The 19,735-nt window shown below is 51.3% G+C and overlaps 1 protein-coding gene across 2 annotated transcripts in view; it reads right to left on the minus strand.

The window, feature by feature from the left end:
- Positions 1–1,481: 1,481 nt before the first annotated feature.
- Positions 1,482–19,735, minus strand: part of ZNRF3 (zinc and ring finger 3) — a 181,458-nt gene continuing 163,204 nt past the window's right edge. For both annotated transcript variants that reach the window (XM_057492280.1, XM_036908882.2), the window contains 7 exons: positions 10,209–10,283; positions 9,676–9,807; positions 8,225–8,335; positions 7,069–7,236; positions 5,684–5,786; positions 3,268–4,998; positions 1,482–1,871 (listed from right to left, as the gene is read on the minus strand). In XM_057492280.1, coding sequence (XP_057348263.1) covers positions 1,813–1,871; positions 3,268–4,998; positions 5,684–5,786; positions 7,069–7,236; positions 8,225–8,335; positions 9,676–9,807; positions 10,209–10,283 — 2,379 coding nt within the window. In that variant the 3' untranslated portion in view covers positions 1,482–1,812. The remainder of the gene's footprint in view (positions 1,872–3,267; positions 4,999–5,683; positions 5,787–7,068; positions 7,237–8,224; positions 8,336–9,675; positions 9,808–10,208; positions 10,284–19,735) is intronic.

A 19,735-nucleotide genomic window follows, 5' to 3' on the forward strand; every position in this document is an offset into this window, starting at 1 on the left:
TGCACCTCAGGGGCTGGGGGACAAATCTCACCACAGTGAGTTCCTCCTAAAGGGCCAATTGCTCCATCACTTGACCCTGGAATTTCTTTCTGTCAATTCCTGGCTAGAAGTAAATTTCCTCATCACAGGTTGGGGTCTTTAAGAAAAAGGGATTCTGATAGAGATTTTCATTCAAAATGTTCTGGACTGGACCCTGGACTGACTCCCCCTGAGCCTTACTGTAAAGAAACCATCACAGCCTCCTGACAGCCCAGGGTGGTCTCTGCTCCCCACCTGTAAGGGGCCAGGTTGCAAGGTTCCTATTCTAAAAATGAGCATTCAGATGACAGCATTTCAGGTAACAAACAACTGCTGAAGAAATAAAAGTCACCAGAAGAGTCAGTGAACACACGGGTTAATATGATTGGTTTCCTCTAAAAATAAAAAAAATTAAGAACAAGAAATATATTGGACGAAAAGGATGACAAATCCCTGATTTGAAGTAGCTTTAAAGAGATTCTCCCTTTTAAAATGGGAACATTAAAAAAAAAAATGGTTTGGGTTTTTAAACTCTCCTTACCTCTTAAAAACAATAACAAAGCCTGGGAAAATATTCAAAAACCTACCCTTTGGGTCCTAAACTATCTGATAGTCTCTTTCTCTGTCTCATGGAGAATCAATACATAATAGTGCATTAGGTAGAAAGAATAGTAGACATTTGCAGGTGAGATGCGCAATTTCGGCCGTGAGGCATACAGGTGAATCACCCTGAAGCGGTGCTTCCGCAGAGAAATGAGATGGGAAGCTTATCGCTCAAACGGAGCCCTGGGCAGAGCCAGTGGGTCCGGCCACGCACCCCAAGCCTGGGAGCCCAAGGCCGCAGGAGCCACTGGGCGGGGCTGCGCCCAGGCCGACGCATACACACAGGCAGGCTCTGCCACAGTCCGCCCTAGTCCCCCGGACAGCAAGGCAGCCAAGCTGCATTGCTCCTGGTGGTTTGTCCCCACACGCCCCTGGGAACCACGTCTGCACCAGTGGCAGGATACCCAGGTTCAGGACTGTTAGCTCCATCCATTTACTTTGGACGATGGCCCAAGGGAAGAGACGGGCACACTCTGGGCGGAATCATCCCCATCACCCCGGGCCTTGGTAGCACTGGCCGGTCCCGGCCCTTCAGTGCTGCACACCTCCTGCCCTGCTCCAAGCTGTTTCCACCAGCTGCCTAAAGGTGTGGGCTAGAGAGGCATGGCTTCTGAGAAGACCCCAACTCTGTACGTTGGGATTGGCCATGAGAAAGCAAGAGGCAGCACTGCATTGTTCCTCAAAGTCTGTACCCATATCAACTAGCTTTACTTCAAGTTTCTGGTTCGTGTTCTAAGGCGGGTGTAGCCCTGAGCTTTTCAAAGGCCTGAGCTCCCTCTGGGGAGACAACAGTATCTACACATGATGTGGTTCAATTAATGCAGCAGTAATTTTTTTTTTTTTTCAGCAAAAGTGGGCAGTTAGGGTTCTTTAAAATATATATTTAAATAACTTTTTACATTTCATATAATATCTTAAAAAACAAAGCAGAGAACTCAATCCCACACACCTCGGAACCCCAAGCACACACACCTTACTAAACAGAGTAACATGTTATCAAAAGAGGCAAAAGACTCACAGAATTTTGTCTGTTGGTTTGTTAATGGAGGGGGAGGGCAGGTTGCCACAGGTGGCTCACATTTTGGGTTGAGGAGGGCTCTCTTTATTACCACTTAGAGTGTTTGTCAAAGCTAAAAAAAATTTTTTTTTGAAGGAAGAGTTTGGAGTCTCCGTACAGTCCTCATGTCCACATCAGAGTTCCTTCTGAGCGCAGGCTCTCGGGCCGCCGTCCGCGGGGCGAGATCTCTGCCCTGGGGTAGAGAGAACAGTCATGAGAGGAGGGAGCCAGCACCGCAGGCCTCGGGCACGACGCACAGGGACCAGGCAAGGGACTCGGGAGCCCAGCCCCAGCGTGCGCGCAGGCTCTCAGGGAGTGACAGCTCACAGCACTGCACAGGTTGAACATGGCAAAGGGCTGAGGCAGAGCTCCTGATGCTGTGCTGAGCGCACCGGTGCCTCCTAGAGAGCCAGCCTTGCTCACCGGGAGGTGCAGAGTCTTCTAGAAGCCCTTAGGTTGCATGAAATCACACCATGCAAAAGAGTTTGTACACTGCAGGCACTGAGAAGTGCAGGGGAGAAGACCTGACACCCCCAAAACAAAGTATTTTCAGATTGTGATAACCTGGGCAGTAAGGAGAGAGTGTGACAGTGACCTCAGAGGAGGCGCAGGGCCTGAGGGGCCCTGAGATCTGGAGGAGAGCAGCAGCAGGGAGGCCTGGGGGCTGGAATGGGCTGGGCACCTTGGAGGAACAGGACGCAGGCCTGAGGGGGCTACAGAAGTGAGCAGCGAGGAGGGTGGACCAGGAGGTCAGACAGGCAGGCGGGAGCCACATCATTCAGAAAGAAGGGAGTAGTTCACATTTGTTAAATTCTAGAAGTAACGGCAAGTCTTTGAAGGGTTTCCTAGTATAAAGACACTGACCTATGTTTCAAAAAAGACCCCTCTGGCTTCTATGCATAATAAAAGGCAAGACCAGTCAGCACCAGACCAGTCAGACGGCCACTGCTGTCACCCTGGACAGAGGAAATGAGCCGGACTGAAGGGACAGCAGGCAGGGATGCAGAGAAGGTAAATTCGGGACATATTTGGAGGTGGAACTTTTTGCAGTACTGCTCAAGTGCTGGACTAGACAGTCTATTACTGAGACAAAACATTTGGAAACTTTATAGCAGTTTGACAATTTCTACTGAATCTAATACAAATTCTGGGCTTGCATTTTGTATGTTTCTTGCTAGGTTTCATTCTTCTGGGAATTCACTTTCCTGGATGGGGGGCTGGTACACAAGCACATGTAATCCTCACGGGTTAAGAAGTCCAGGACCCTGGAGCACGAGGGGGGTGGGCAGGCTCAGGGACTGCTTGGCCTTTTGGCCTGAGCCTATGGGCAGGGAGCCTTGAGAAAGGGGCGCAGTCGGAGGAATTTGGGGGTGCTGCTGTGGATCTGACTGGCTGGGATGCTTGTGTGGCACCTCGGGAAGAACATGGAAGCAGAAGGCCCAACGGGTCTGGAACTCAGAGGAAAGGCCTGTTTAGAGAATAACACTTAGAAATCATCAGGCAGAGATGGTGCTGAAGGGACTTAGAAAATGACCTCAGAGAAAGATTATGGGCCCCGACTCTGGCCAACTGTCATCTCCTGCTCTCACCTGTAGCCTCGGTGGCTCTGACGCTGGACTCCTGAGTGTCCTGGGGGCCACTGGGGAAGCTGGCCCTGGCAGCCCCCACCTCCTCTAGAGGGCAGCCAGGTGGCAGTGGCATCATGGCCTGGCAGCACAGAACCTGCTCTTCTTTCTGGGCCACCCCCAGGCCCCTATGGGGCCGCAGGGCATCTGGTCCCGATGTCCCAGCCCAAGGGCTGAGGCCATGGGTCCCCTGGCAGTCCGAGGGCAGGCCCACGTCACAGTCCACATCCTCAGGAATGATGGGGATGCGGTGGCTCAGGTCCCTGAGCCCTGGGGGGCAGCTGGGCAGGGGCTCCTGGGAGAGCGTGTACTGCACACTCACAGAACAGTCTTCGGTGAAGCGGCCGCTGCCCCCACCGCCGCTGCGGACCACCTGCTTTTCTTCATAGAAGCAGCAGGGCAGGTCCTCGTATTTCACCCCATCTGTCCTGGGCAAATGGTCTGGGTGAAGGCTGCACAGGCCCTGGGAGCTCCCCGGCTGTGTCTCCCCGCCCGCGGGGCCGCAGCCCTCACAGAGCGGGGCGCCCGGGAACAAGGTGCTGCCCCCCGCGGCCCCCACACCGGGCTCCGGTGCAGAGGGCGGAGGCTCGCAGCAGAAGGTACACGGCAGCCCCTCGCGGCCGCCCCTCCAGGTCCTCCTGAGGTCCAGGGCGGCCCTCGGAGAAGCCTCAGGCCCCACTTCTGAGGTAGAGCTACTGGGCCCCCTGTGCTCCAGGGAGGAGCTGCTGCTGTAGTTCATCTCCAGGCTGCAGGCGGACAGCTGGTCCCCCGAGGGGCAGGCAGGGCCGGACCACGGCTCTCCCGGCCCGGCGCCTTGGCCGTGGGTCTCCGGGAGCTCCTCGGGCGGGGAGGCGCCCTCGAGGCACACGACAGGCCCCCGGCCCGAGCCCCCCATGTCACCGGTGCGGCAGGGGCTCCGGCTGCGGTAGATGAAGGGGTCGTAGTCGCTGCTGAGGGAGCTGCGGAAGGTGGAGCAGCTGCCGTACACTCCCTGGTTGCTGACCTCCGTGCAGTCCACCACGGAGTCGCTGGAGGAGCAGCGGCACTGGCCGGAGCTGCTGCTGTCGCTGCCTGGGCAGTCGGCCAGGTAGCCGCTGCACACCGAGCGGTGGCCGTGGTAGCAGCTGAAGCTGGACGCGCTGCCGCTCTCCAGGTGGGAGGGCGGGGCCATGGGCACCACGGGGAAGAGCAGGCTGCCGCTGCCACTGTGGGGGAAGGCGCGGGCCGGGCCCCGGGGCGCGAGGCTGGGTGGCGCCGGGCCCTCCTGCTCGGGGTAGCTGAGGCCCTGGAAGTAGTAGTGCTGGTACACGGTCTCATACTGGGAGAAGCAAGCTGCCTTGGAGAAGCTGCGGCTGCTGAACTTGGGCCTGCGGAAGGGGTGGGCTGGTGAGTAGGCGCGGTGCTCCAGGCCGCAGCGGTGAGGGCCCAGGGTGTGGTCCAGGTGGAGGGGTGGGTAGCCGCGGATGTAGGTAGGGGTCTGTGGCGAATAGAGGCTCTGCTCCCCGTGCCGGTCCATGGTCAGCAGGGTGACGGGGTTCCCGTGGGAGTCCATGCTTGTCCTCGTGGGGTAGGCTGGGATGGCGTTGGTCCTGTGCACGCGGCCGGGGTAGTGCACTGGCAAGATCACCCTCTGCTGCCGGCTGCGCGGGAGGTTGCCGGCCTCCATGCACACGGTGCTTGGGTTTCCCTTTTGTTCTGGGGAGAGGTGGAGGAAACAAAGTCGGCAGGGCTGAGCACACTGGGGCCAGAGGGACAAATAAGGACAAAGGCTGAAGCAGCCGGCTTGGCCGCATATGCCAAGGTGCCCAGTCTCATGACCCTGGCCACCGAGTTCTAAGTTGCTCCAAACTCGGCCATGCTGGCAGAGGCTGCCCTGTTTTGAAAGGCAGTCATTCCTGTAAGGGCCCATCTCCCACCTCCCCACTGCTCTGCCTGGAGAGCAACAGGGGCACCAAGATGAAAGGCGTTTCCCTCCCGGAAATACGGCTCCCTGGCGTGCACACTGCACCCCGGCCCTGCCAGCTCTCACTCATTGTCTCGGTGGCCTGGAAACAGCCCCTTGGTACTGGGCACGGGCAGGCATCATCACTGCCCTTCCCGCTAAAGAGTTTGGCGCACCTGGGGAGGACAGACAGCCTGTCCGAGGTCAGGAAGCTTATGTGTGAGCCAGCACTTGAACTCAGGGCGACTCTTTAAGCCAGGCTGTCCTAAGGATTAGGAGGCCTAGTGGCCTCCCAGACCCAAGGCCCCCATGCCTCCAAGTCCAGATGGCAATGATGCAGCGGTTTTGCTTGCCCACCAGGCTATAGCATGTCACTTTTACTAGGCATTTGGTAGAGACAGTACCTCTTCAGCAACGATGCAGAAAGGTGATGATTACCTATGATGTTGTGCCGACAGTGGGGGCAGGTGTGGTGCTGCAGCAGCCATGGGTCCACGCACTTCCTGTGAAAGCGGTGGGTACAGGGGATGACCCGCAGCTCCTAGGCAGGAGGAAGGACACAGCCTGAAGGGATGGCCGCTCAGCCTTCAGCCCCACATGCTTCTCCTGCAGAGGGAGCCCTGTTCACCATGCCAGTGGCCTGAGACTCCCTCCCCACCCACCCCCCTTCTCTAGCTGCAGAGGGGCTCAGTTCCCCTGCGACTGGCAGGTAGGGCAGCAAAGGGGCAAAGCTCTCCTGTCTTCTCCTTTGCTGGGACCCTGAACATACCTGGAGTTCATAGCAAAGCAGGTGACATGAAGAGGAGACTGTGTGGGGCTTTCTTAGGCTTCTACTTCTGGAGCTCCTGAGCCCAAGCACCCTCCAAAGTTGCTAATCTAACTTTGTCTTCCCATTCTCTGGCCCACTCAACACAGGAATTTTCAAACTGATACCTAACTCTGTGCCTGACCGTGGCAAAAGTTCTGCCTGTATTTTCGCACATAACCTGTGATCACCTGGGGTATAGGTCAGTCTTGGACCCATGTCACAAGCACAGGCTCAGAGATGAAAGTCATCTGCCCGCGATACAAAGCTAGATCCTACCTGGGCCAGGATTAGAACCCAGGTAGTCTGTATCTAGAGACCACGCAAGACTCTATTAATCTAAAGGCCTCAGCAAAAACTCATTTTCCATCCAAGAGTCTGTAGAGCAGTGGAATACTTTCGAAGGGGCATCAGGTGTCTGCAACTAATTCTGAAGTGATTTGTTCCCAACTCTCCAAAATGTATGTGCATATAAGTCTTCACCTAGACAGAGACTAAGTGAATGTGGCAAAATGTAAACACTGGGTGAGTCTATGTGAATGATACATCATTCATTGCACGATTCTTGCAGCTTTTCTGAAAGCTGAAAATTTCAGAATAAAAAGCTAGAAGGAAAAAAAGGAACATCACATCCCTTGTCTCTTTATAAGTAGAAATATCAAATGTTCTGCACAGCTTTGTAGGGGATGTATGTACTAAGCCAAGACACAGAGTTTTCAAAAGAGCAATTCTAAAATTAGGTCAACATGTGTGAACATTCTTAAAACCAGCCATTTTCTGCCTACCCTGAATTTCTGATCAACTTCTGAAATCACCCATGTCTAGCTGGGTGCTCTGGGGAGAGTGTCTGTGCACCGTGGTGGTCTCAGGCCATCCCATTGGAGACCCAGGCATTCGAGCCTTCCTGCTCTTGCATGGCTGTGTGAAGGGGATGTGGGGCCCTATCCTAGGTCCTGTGTGCCTCTGCCAACCTGTCCACCTCACCCTCACCCAGGATGGGCCCTGCCTCTGCCATTACCTCTCCGTCGATGTACTTCTCAAGGCAGATGGCGCAGTCAGACGTGGAGCTGCTGCTGAGTGTGTCCAGGGCTCCACAGCTCCCCTCCCGGTGCCCCTTGCTCTTGGAGTTGAACTTTCTGGTTTCCATCTTCTCCAGAGCCTGCACGGCCAGCCTGTTCAAGGAATTCTGCGTGGCAGAATGCAGCCCATGTTAGGGTCTGGGATGTATTAATAGCAGGGCCCTAGCACTCGATGCACTGGGATAGGCAAACGTTAGACTCCATCAGGCCAGAAGAGACTTTTGAAAAATCACTCAAAATTCAATGACTGTCACAGCACAGATTTTCCAGACTCGAGTGCCCATGCAATCAACTCAGGCTCTTCCCAAGTGGCAGTACCAGCAGATGTCTACTCTATGTGACCTACTCTGCAATGCCCTGAGTCATTAACTTACTCGATGCCAAGGTCCCCCTCTTTACATGGAAGGGAGTCCTGAGGACAAATAGGACAATGAGCATGAATGCTCACCACGGGGCCGGCTCACCATGCTCAACAAGCACCCCTGACTCGTCGGTGGTGACCACTCAGCCCCCTGTGAGAACTCAGCGACTCTCCTGTTTAAACAGACTGCCTGCCTAGGCCCACCAGCCCTCTCCCGAGACACACACATTTGAGAGTCTAGATTCCAGCCTATCCTCTGTCACCCTCTGCCCCCAAAGCCTTCCTTCCCACAAGCACGTCATGTGCCAGCTAGGCACTAGAATGGCTACTCTGTTTATCAAGACTCGCCTAGAGAGCTTGCCAGATGTACATTCGGATTCAGCAGGTCTCAGGCGGGGCCTGAGTGTCTGCTTGTCCACCAAGCTCCCTGGTGATGCTGATGATGCTGGGGAGCAAGGTTTTGGGGTTCCATATTAAAATTTAAGCATCTCTTTGGAAAAACTCCTGGTTGGAAAGAACCCCCCCACTATACCATCACCCTAATGCTCAGTCTCTGTAGGACAGGCCCTTTGGAAACAGAGCGGACACAATGCTACAAGCTTTGTTCTTGGTTTTCTCTATCTTTGCTGTTTCTAGGCCACTGGGAACACACTGCAGAGTTCAGGCCCCAGCCCTGGTTTTGTGAGAGACACAGCCCCAGGGGTCAGTGTTCACGGGCTGCTCTGAGACATTACCTGACTGCGTCGCTGCTTCAGCTTGATTTTGACAAGGAGGATGAGGCAGACCAGGGAGACCACGACAAAGAAAGCCAGGAAAATCCCCATGTCGAAGTATTCAGTGGGTTGCTGGAACAGAACACAGACACAATGGGTCACAGCTCTCTTTGGCTTCGGGATGGGCACACGGCTGTGTCGACCCTGATAAGGATAAGGATGGGGCAAGTAGGGTGTGTTTCCATCACTGCAGGAACACCTGGGGCTCTGCTAACATGCACAGGGTGTGCTATTCAGGCCTACGTAGTACCCTGTGCTATGGCCGGGGAGAGGTGGTCTCAGCCAGGCCTCCTAATAGCCAAGAGAACTCTGCTCATAAAGCCTTGCTCCCCATGGAATAGCGCAGAGCTTGCTATAACCGGGAGGAGAGGCCCTTCCAAATAAACACAAATATTGTATTTATGGGACAAAGGAGTGAGTGTCATGTTTTGAGGGAACAGTGATTACTAACCATATAATTAATGGTTTACAACAACTCAGAAAATTGTACGCTGCTTCCACAAATATCAACTTCCACTACAGTGAGTCATATTTACCAAAGTGGTCTTTTTTTCTTTAAAAAGGAGCCAGCAAATCAGTTCTGCAAACTCCCTCTAGTTCTAGTTCTTATCTTTTCCTCACGGCACACTGCGTCCTGCAGCCTCGAAGCCGCCTCATCTAGGACATGCACTTAGCCCACAGGAATAGCGCTTTGGTAATTGAATGCTGCGGGTATCCAGATATTTTGTGCATGCAGACAATCGTCCTGTACGTGAATATTCCAACATTTGTAAGAGGAGGAAACAAACCATAGACGGGGCACCTGTCACAGGTTCCTAGAATCTTCAGCCTGAGGTTTGGGCAGAAGATGCCAGGTAGAAGTTAATGGCCAGCAGTGTCTCTTAGAGAAGCTTACACACTATTCATTAACTAGCTAGAGGTGATGAACTTTAGTCCCAGTTGAAAGCTAACTTTTCTAGACTCAAATATAGGTTAGGGGGTTTCAATAACATAATTTACCCTACAGGAAAAAGGAAGCACAGGCCCTTCTCTCCAGTTCAGGTTAAATGGGAGGGAGGAGACATGGGAAGCCGAATGCTGGGTGTCAATCAGAGGAAGATGGGACAGAAGAGAAGGAAGGATAGGAGGTCACCAGGAGGGAATGCCAGGCAGAAGAGACCAGAGACATCTCAGCACAAATCATCCATTTCTGGAAGGACTTTTCAAATTCTCTCTAACGGAACACAAGGAAAATGTCTCCCTGGCCTCCAGCCTTAGATCTGATATAAACCTGCAGGAACCTGGGGTGCTTCAGCATTTTAGACAGAAAGATGACAGGATGAGAAGCCCAGGAACAGAATTCCCACAGGGAATAAAGGTGCAGGCAGCCACAGAGAGGGAGCTGGGCCTGGCTGGCCGGGGTGGGGGCTCACTCTAGGTGGGCGGTGCTGAATCCGTGCTCGAGCCACTTTCTGCTTGTTGACGATGTTCATCAGCTTGACGGCATCTGCACCCTTCACATACACCACCGGCCTCTTGAGCGGGTCTTCCGAGCCCTGGTTTAGCTAAGGAAGAAGAGATGGTCCTGGTTGGAAGACATGTTTTAAGAAACAGAAGAGAGACAAAAAGGCTGGAGGAAAAGAACACCAAATATCCACTTACAAATCCTCAGACATCCCAGCCTTGGACCAGAAGGACAAGGCTGAAGACGATGCCTTGCTTCCGGACTGGGCAGGCTGAAGGCCCAGAAGGCTCTTTGAAAATGCCCCCAAGCCCTTTAGTTCCTGGCTCTTAGCCCCTCTCAACACACTTGCCTTGGAGTCTGATGTCCAAAACATCTAATGTCAACAGACAAGGGCAAAGGCCCTGAGACGAGGCAGCGTGACCATGGCCAGCCAAGCTGACTAAGGGCAGGCAGGGCCTCTCCCAGGGAGGGCACGGCATCGGCGTGGCCCAGGGGGCCTACCTGGTCGATAGCTTCTGGGTTCTCAGACACATCAAAGATGACTGCAGTGGCTCCCCGCTGCACAGCTCGCTTGGCCTGGCAGGGTGAAAAAGAGCAAGTTGGCACTTGGGGCCTTACCTTTGCAAAGCTGGCCTTGGAAATCAGACCTACATTCAAATGCAGAATCTGATAGTTCCCAACGAGTGACCAGCTTCCCTAAGCCTCCATGACCCCATCCCCTAACAAGACAAAAGGACACTGCCCTCTACCTTGCATGGTTATTCGGAGAACCAGATGAGTTAGAATAGGTGACAATAAATAACTGGGTACTCAACTAACCTCGTCTCCCTATCCAGCCTAAACATTCAAAACAAATCGCCAACCTGCCTGGTCAGCATGAAGGTACTGGTTTGGGCTTTTCCTGCTACGAACACAGAGCCACTAGCAACCAAAGCAAGCGCCTTGGGTCTTGCTCCTGGGGTCCTTCCTGCCCACGCCCCCCAGTGCTGCAGTTAAAAGAGCCCACTATTCTGTTTCTGAGGAAATCTCAAAACAGTTTTAGTAACTGACATAAGCTGCAGACCTGTGGGGATGCTGTCGGGGGAAAAGCTATGGGAAATAACTGTAAATGGGGATTTAGAGCAGCTGCCAAACCTGGCTGCACATCAAAAACCACTTGGGAAGTTTGTAAAGCAGATTTCCTGGCTCAAACCACAGAGACTGATTCAGCAGGCCTGGAGGAAGGCCCAGGAAACTGAGTTCTGAAAATTTTCTGAGGGATTCTGATGATTCAATCATGTGGGGAGCTATTGATCAGAGAGATGGGATGAGAATGTTTTAGGAACAAATGACAAACGGTGGGATTTTTTTTGTGAGGGTGAGGTGGGATGGGAGAGGATTCCTTTCCATTCCAAAGGGACCTCTAATTCATATCCAGATAAATGGACAACAGGGTAGAAGCTGTGGAAGAACAAGACATAAGACAACCTTGCCTTTAGGAACCTGAATCTTGTTAGGGAAGTAAGACACCTCTGATGGGGGTAAACGAAAAACAAAACCTTCTATAAAATAAGCAAATGATGGCTAACGCGCAGAGGTCAAGGAAGTCTCTGTAGGCCGGAGTGGGAGTGCTCGAGAAAGGCAAAAATGTGAATTCCTTCCACAGGAATTACTGCTCTACACGGATGCAGCGTGAAAAAGCAACGCTGCGTTTAAGTAGAGGAGCCTGTGAACAGAGAAACGGCTCCACAGCCCACTAGAGGGCAGGCTTATCCCACAGCTTTTACAACAAGACACTTCCCGGTCCTTTGTACCAGAGAGCAGGACAGCGAAATCCTCACGGATGCTGCCGAGCCCCTGCAACTTAACCACCTCGGCACTCTGGGTGCTGTGCAGAAGCTGGTCTCCTGCTGGGATGTTCTTGCTAAACTGAGATTCACTGCCTGTCCAGTCTCCTCTGCTGCTTGGCCACCCCACTCTGCATCACTAGCACGCTGTCAGTCAGGGGTGGGTAAGTCCCTGAATCTCACTCAGCCTCAGCGTGTTTCCCCACCAGTAAGAGGAGGGAGACTGTATTATCATGACGAGAGTCCCTTCCAGTTCCCAGTCTTGGCCACCCAACTGAGAGTTGGAGGATGGTCCAGAACAGTATAGAAAGGGCTGCGGCGGCCCCGTCATCTGCTCCAGCAAGAGGGCTTGATGGCACATCACCGAGGCCAGGTGGTGGCACTTTCCTCCGTGAAGCTCTTTGGGCCCCAAGGGCCTTTTGTCTGAAGTCAGTAGCTGGCGGGCCCTGGAGTTAACAGTGAGTACAGGGGCTGTGTCTTCCGCTCAGATGGTATCCCAGTCTTTTTCACACATTCTTTCCCTAAATGTCGAAGGCCCCCCGAGGGAACAGCACCAAAAAACGAGGTAATAAATAGGCCCTCTCATTCCTGTACTTGGCTTTCATTTCGTGATCAAGCACATCAAACAGCTCCCGAGGGGATGTGTGTTCAGATCTGTCACCCAGCGCCTCCTGCTTTGAAGCTGGTGCACCTGGGGAGCCTAGTGGCAGGGGGATGAAAGGCTGCAGGATCTGGGAAGTGCAAAGCCTTCAGCCACGTGGTCTGCCCCCCTTTTCAGGCTTCCCTGCTCCACAAGAACGTGGACATCTCACGGATTTAGGTGAGGCACTCCCCATTCCCGATAGGCACTTTTTAAGACACATTTTTAAAAAAATGTAGGAGGGCTGACCAGTCTCCTGGTTTCTATAGTGAAAAGAGCAGGTTGAGAATAAGATGCTTAAATCCCATGAACAGCTTGACTTCAGACACAACCAGGCTAATGCATAGGATCCAAGTACAAATATTTTGCTGAAGAAAGTAATTCTCACAGTTAACTTAAATCTTGTTTAATGTAATTATGCTTAATACTAAATCAGGTTCTATTTTCTGCACATTCCAGAACTGGACAGAAGGGGAGTCAACCCAGGATCCTGTGGGGAACTTGCCTTTTAGGAACCAGCTCAGGATTTAAAATAGGCCATGAATAATTCATATTTAGAGAAGACACATTTCTTTTATTGTTACCAAAGCAGATTAAAACACAGAACTCTCCTTGGTCATACTTTCCCCCCTGCCCCACATTTTCAGTTTAAAAATTGCTGGGGCACATTCCTTGAACCAATCTTCATACCTTAGATCATTCACCACTTTACCTACTCAAGCTTGGGCCCGAATATTACTTCAAAACAGATCTAAACCACATTTGGGAGGTTACTAGTCTTGTGATCACCAGAAATCCTATTTTTATAAACTCATACAACTAAAGTTCCAAACTGTCAAGATGAGGCTGTTTCAAAGAAAGGATGGGAAAGATGCAGCCTGGTGGGTATTGCGAGATGAAGGTCACTGGTTAACTGGCTACAGTTGGAGAGCACAGTTAACCTTGATCTGAGAGCAGACTGGAGTGGAAAGAAGAGCATGAGAAGGGTGTAAGCAGCAGCAATGAGGTGGGAAGTCTTGGTGAGGCCTTCCAGAAGCAGCCAACTGCCTTGCCTTACTGACCTCCGCATGCCCTTCTCCTCAACCCCACCCACACAGGTGTTTTGACATCCCTCATCACCTTCACTGCTGAGATCAGGCCAGGGCAGGTCGGCACCAGCCAGCAGGGGACCTGAAGCCCCAGCAGAATGTGGAATAAAAGGTTGTCATGGTCCTTTATTTACCTTTCCAAGGCTTCAAGACCCGAGGCTAGACAGTGTCCACAGCCACTGAGACAAGTATCAGGAGTGCAAACGTCCACAAACCTACATTCTGCAAAGTACAAAATTTCCAGGCCTGGGAGATGCTGTCCTACTGTGGCTGCCACTTTTTGCAATGCATGACTCCCATCCCAAAGGAAAGCAAGCCCACCTGAGACTACATACCCTTGGGTTATTGCTCCCTGAACCTGGATGTGGTTCTCTCCTAAGGAAATGCTTCTATCAATATGTTTGAGTTCTCAAATTTCCGGATGTGAATGGGGCATTCTGATAAGAATAGGCCCTTTACCACCTTGGAAGCGGGGGAAAAAGCCTAGAGTTTGCCTTAGTTTCAGTTAAATGCAGGAATGTCAGTCAGGAATGGATCTGGCCCTCTCCCCAGGGTGTGCAGTTACATCCAGGCTTGCTCCTCCCCTGTACCCACTCCCCAGTCTCTGGGCACAGACTCCATTTTTTCAGCTATTGTTTATCTGTTTCTTTGTCAAGCACTGATGAGGTGTCCCGTGCCTAATCTTTATTGTAGGAAAATTCTGACATGATACCTTAATTGGAAATAACCCAAAAGAGACTAAAAATCCCCTTCGTCCCACAGGATAACCAAGGAAACTGGATTGTTCGCGCTGACATGAAAACGTGTTTTCAACCTCTTACAGGATGTTCTGACATATGGGGGCTCCAAGCAAACTTTTTCTTTTTGCTTCTATTGAATATAATTTTGCATTGTTTTTTTTCCCACTTATCGTAAGTGCCCTACAAGTCATTAAAAACTCTTGTAAATATTTTTAAGGTTATGGTATATCCCTTCATATATTCTACTCACTCAGGTATTTTTGGTATTTCAGTTATTCCAGTTTTTTATTATTGTAACTAATACTATGTTGAGTAAATCTTGGCTTACATTTCCAGCTTCCTTAGGATGGAGGCCCAGGGCCAAAGAATATGAAGATTATTAAGAATCTTAATACAGTCTACATAGGATTTTAATGCCCCTCTTTATAAACCCAGTGAACTCTTAATGTATCTGTAGTAATGACAAGAAAGGTTGGCACAGATAATAAATACAAGACAAATTTTGTCAACAGATTTTCCTGGGTAAACTGGCCTGTTGGTGAGCTGGCTAGGAAAGAAGTCAGTAGGAGAGTAACTCTGCATGACAATTCACATGCAGAAAGAAACTCGAGTGAACTACAATGAGTTGATCATACCTACCCCACTGATTCAAGGTCAGAGTCATGTACAACCCTTCCCTTAAGACTGACAAGTGCTTCTCTTTAGCCAAAAGCAGTTCTTTCTTATTTGTCTCTGAACTCTAATAGAATTATATTTCCAAGGATTTCAAGGATTTCTCCTCTGCAGCTTATTTACCACTTTCTTATCAGAATGCATTTCCCCCCAAATGTGACCATCTTTAGTGTTTTTGCTATTTATAAAAATAATATGTGCTTGATGTGCAAAATGTTAAATAACTCAGAAATTGAAATAAAAAAAATAACTCACATACTACTCCCTGATATCCCAACTTTGTAATTGAACAGTGTGGTTTTATCTTCTCATGTTTTTAACTCACGTGTTAGGCAGGAATAAAGTGCATGTATACTCACATATCAAAATATACTGAAAAATAAATTGCATGTATACACTGTTCTGCACTCTATTTCCCCCCTTTAACTCAATATACTCAGCAATATTGCATTCAGTGATGTAGAAAAATGTTCTTCTTACCAGCTTCACATAGTATTTCATTATATGGCTGTACCAGAGCGTAAGATTGTCCTACAATAGGCATTTCAGAGATTTCTCTATTTTCTTTATTATAAACAAGTATTTATGTTCTCATACTCATATTCTGGTGGCTTGTATCCTTACAATAAATAGCTACAAGTGGTCCTGCCCAGTCTAAGTGCAGACATCTTACATGTAAATACCTTGCCTGGGTGACAGACTAACCTGCATTTTCTTGGTCAGTGTCCTTTGTGAAGGGCTGAACATTCGAGAGTTACCCCTGACATTTACAGAGCCCATTAGTATGCTAGAGGCTCTTATCTACCCAGCATCCCATTTTTTTTGGACAGAGAAAGCTTTTTTGCAGCGATTCTTGTCAACACCATCCCTTCAGACGGTTTGGGACCCACCGCTCAGTGGTGTGAGGTATGCTGAGACAAGAGAGGTATCATCCCTACTAACTCCCTTGCTTGAACTCACAGGGAGAAAGCTGAAGGATGTCATGGAGATCTATATTTTAAGCTGGAAAAAATTATTAAAGAATATATAACCATAATTTATATGAGCTGGTTACTGGTGTGAAAAACACTGAATTATATGGCTCAATTTAACAACTACTTAAGAGGACCAACTTAAGTGTGCCAGGCACCCCAAGGATTACAAACCAGGACCTTCTAGAAGCATCTGTCATTACACACTTGTCCTGAGGAAGAGATCTTGCCTAGCCAGGAGCAGGGTGAGGGTTCAGAGGTCTCTTCCCTTCTTCTTACCCAGGAGAGTGTTCATTTCTGCTCTCCTGACCGCTTACACAGCAGTGTGACCCAAGGTACAGAAACCACTAGTGCAGAGAATCCGAAATGGCACCAGAGTCGCAGGAATGGGTTCCCAGGACTTGGCATCTGCATTCTGCTCCAAGTTCCTTCCGTGGCTATTACCGGAATGGAGCACACAGTCCCATACATCTGGGGGTCATTCCTTGCTGAGGGTGACATAGTGCAGGGGGTCTTGCCATAGGCCTACCCCTCATTTAATCCTTACCTTTCTACAACCTGGGCTTCTTCCTCAGGGAGGTGCCCGGCCAGCCCTCCAAGCTAAATCACAGCCCTTTCCCCTCACCCCTACCAACTGCTTACCAAGCTTTGCTGATTCCATCTTCCAAATTCATCCATCGTTTTTCCATCCCCACTGCCGCCACCCTGTTCAGCACACCAGAATTCTCACGTGAGTCACAATATTCTCCCTTGGGGGGGTCTGTAGCCCATCACACCTGCCCCCCAGGGTGGTCTCCACACAGGAGTAGGGGACCTTTCTAAATTACAGACTTCACCAGCACTACTCTTCTCAAATGACTCTGCACTGATTTTTTTTTATTAAGGTATCATTGATACACAATCTTATGAGTTTCTTTCATGTGAGCAACATTGTGGTTACAACATTCACCCCTATTATCAAGTCCCCCCACCCCACGGCAGTCACTGTCCATCAGCGTAGTAATATGCTATAGAGTCATTGTCTTCTTTACCTGCACTGCGCTTAGGATAAGATGTGACCTCCCACTGTCCACTGCAAGCTCACCACTCCAACCCAAGTCTAACAGCTGTGCTGCTATCAGTTCCCTGACTTTCTATTCCTCCCTGCTGAGGAACACACTAACTCCCCACACCGACTAGCCTTTACCTCTTCTCTCATTTGGCGTAGGCGTTATTCCCTCCACACTGTTACTGCCTACAGCCTGACTCTGTGCTCCACAATTGCAGCCCTTCTGACATTACACAGTAATTGTGTCCTTAAAGTGCCTCCTTCTCTAGAGGACACTCAATGGGCCAGGCTTCTTTCCTGCCGAATTCCCAGAATCCAGGAAAGGGCCTGGCACAGGGTAAATGGCCAAGAAATGTTTGTTGATTAACCTAAAAGGGGATCAGCTTTTGCCCTTGGGGTGACCATCAAACACCTATGGGCCCAGCTGTTCCAAGCACAGGCAGTAGCTCCTCCTGATCATCTGATCTCCAATTTCCTTTGCCTCTTAAATTGAGAAAGGTCCGTCCTCTACTGGATCTTCTTGGAACTCAAGAAGATTCTCCACACTTCAGATCTTTAGGATTTGGATTCTTATTAACGCACACACAACAGCTGTATAATAATAGCATGTGTGGATGGGCCTTTTATGGGTGGTTGGTTCTAACGCAGTCACCACTGTTGCTGGGCGGCCCCAACCCCGGCCCGCTCTGCCTTGCTGCTGTGGCTCCTTTCCAGCCGCAGGCCTCCGTGTGCGCACGTCTTTGATGTCAAAGCTCTTAGACAACATGCCCATGCACTTACAGCGTGCTCCTACCAGGCTCAGGAGGAATGTGAGCCCCTTCAGAACTCTCACCAAAGGAAAGCAGACCCAGTGACTATCTGGGCATCTCTGCAGGAACACATGGCATGAGATGTGGATTTTTACATGGAGAAGTTTCCTTCCATTATCACTTAGGGGGCATCTTCGCTTTTTTTCAGCCTAAAACACTGATGGTGTCCACCCTGACACCTGCGGAGACACCCAGCAGGGCCAGCCCGGAACCGTGTGGACACCACCTGCCCTTCCCTCCTGGAATGCAGATCTGGAGCTTGGCTTTCCTGGGAAACTAGCCGCAGAGTTCAAACTCCCAAACAGGTGGCCTCGTTGGGCAGAGTAAGAGACCAAGGCAGAGGCTTGCCCTAAGGCCTGAGCACGGCCAGGAATTCAGGGCGCAGGTAACCAACCCTGCCTGTGCTGCCACGACCTCAGGCCTGCTCCTGGGCTCAGGAGGGGCGGGGAACTGCTACCACCGGTGGGGACCCGCCCGCCAGACACTGGCTACGCCTGGTGCCTACCCACCTCTCTTGGTCCCACCCCAGTCCAAACAACAGGGGCTCCTGGGCCCTTCATGCTCCTCCCTCTAGAGGCCACTAAGTGGATTTTAAACCCTCCCTCCTCGTTTTTTCCTTTCTTTCTCCCCTGTGTTCACTTAGCAGTGACCACCCAGGCACCAGGCTCTTGATCGTGCTGGTCAGCTGCTGTTCCCTGAAGCATGAGTCACTGCACTACAAGGGACACTCTTGCCAGGCAAGGGGGCTTGAAGGCCGTCTCACCAAGAGCCCTGTTTTCCTACAGAAACCTTTCATTCCATAGGAAATGAGGTCACACACCAGAGCAAATGGGTAACTGGTGTCAAGAAGGGGAGAAGAGAACCGACCCTAACACACACAAACCATCAGGGGCGTCACCTGCTGCTCTGGGGGAACCTGAAGGGGAGAGAATAGGGAGGAAAGGGGTGCATACAGCTTAAAATATAACCTGGCTTCAAGTGATTTTGATTTTACCAAACCGAAGATCAACACACAACAGCCACAAAGGGGAAAAGAGAGGCGGGTCGCGGCGGGGGTGGGGGTAGGGGGGCGCTAGGCGGCTCGCTTTCTCGGGGTGGGAGGCGCAAGCCTGCCCGCTCCACCCGGCTCCTCGCTCCGGGGCTTGGCTGCAGCTCGGCCTGACCTTCCAGGTTTCCCTGGCAGGAGATCAAAGCGCCGAAGCCACAAACAGGGCTCGGAACGCCGAGGCCCCGCGGCCTCCCCCCAGGGTCCCTCCTTCCCTTCCACCCATCCAGGCCCTCCCCCTCCCCCAGCCCGCCCCGGCCACGCCCCCTCCGCCTGCCCACGCCCCCGGGCCCTCCCTCCACCCAGTGGGGCCGGCCTTTGGGCGGGCTCGCATCCGGCCTTCCCTGACCCTGCCCGGGCCGGCCGCGCCCCTCCCTACTGGGAGAAGGTATTTCTTGCCATAATTAAAGTCATTAAGCCTCCAAAGGCTCCCGTCGGCTGCCGGTTCTGAGCTCCGGAGCGAAGATGATGCATTTTAAGTCCTAGTTAAGATTATGCCGATCTATTTAGGAGACATGTAGCAGCGAGAATTCAGCGGTTAAGGCTGCCTAAGTTTAAATAGTGTTATTTATCTCAAAATATGTAGCAGCCCCACTTAATGTCTCCTAATTAAAGGACCGACAGGAGGAGCTGGAGTCCGCGGCCGTGTCGCGGCGCCACTGCACAGGCTGGTACCCTTTTCACAATCAGAAAATACTGGGTGTCAAACGGAAATGCACTTCCCTAGATTTTAATCTTAAACATAGACAGTTAGACCAGTTCCAAGAAATACAATGATCCTCTTTGTTTTAGCACCTGACAAGGAGCACCAAAAGCCCAGGAAGCCTGCGGTCCACACCCTCTTTCCATCACCGCGGCTGGGTGAGAGGATGTCACGGAAAACGTCTGCAGTTGGGTGGGAGAGAAACTTCTGGAAGAACTTGTTAGCTGCTATCTTGGGTTGAGTTTTCAGAAGTCCCTCTTGGGGCCAAATCTCATAAAGTCGGCAACTAGAAACTTCAAAAAGGACCGCCCCTTCTCTGCGTGTAGCAGCTAACACTGTTTCATACCCTAAACAAGTGTCAGGTGGTGGAATCGGGCTAATCAGGGAACAGTGCCTGTCAGGGACTGAAGATCCTACAGGGGCCCTTCCCTGTGAGAGGTGGAGGACGGGCTCTCGGAGGGCTGAGGTCCTTGCTGCTGGCGCCAC

This window comes from Manis pentadactyla, chromosome 14, assembly GCF_030020395.1.
Source record: "Manis pentadactyla isolate mManPen7 chromosome 14, mManPen7.hap1, whole genome shotgun sequence".
In the NCBI taxonomy this organism is placed as follows: domain Eukaryota; kingdom Metazoa; phylum Chordata; class Mammalia; order Pholidota; family Manidae; genus Manis; species Manis pentadactyla.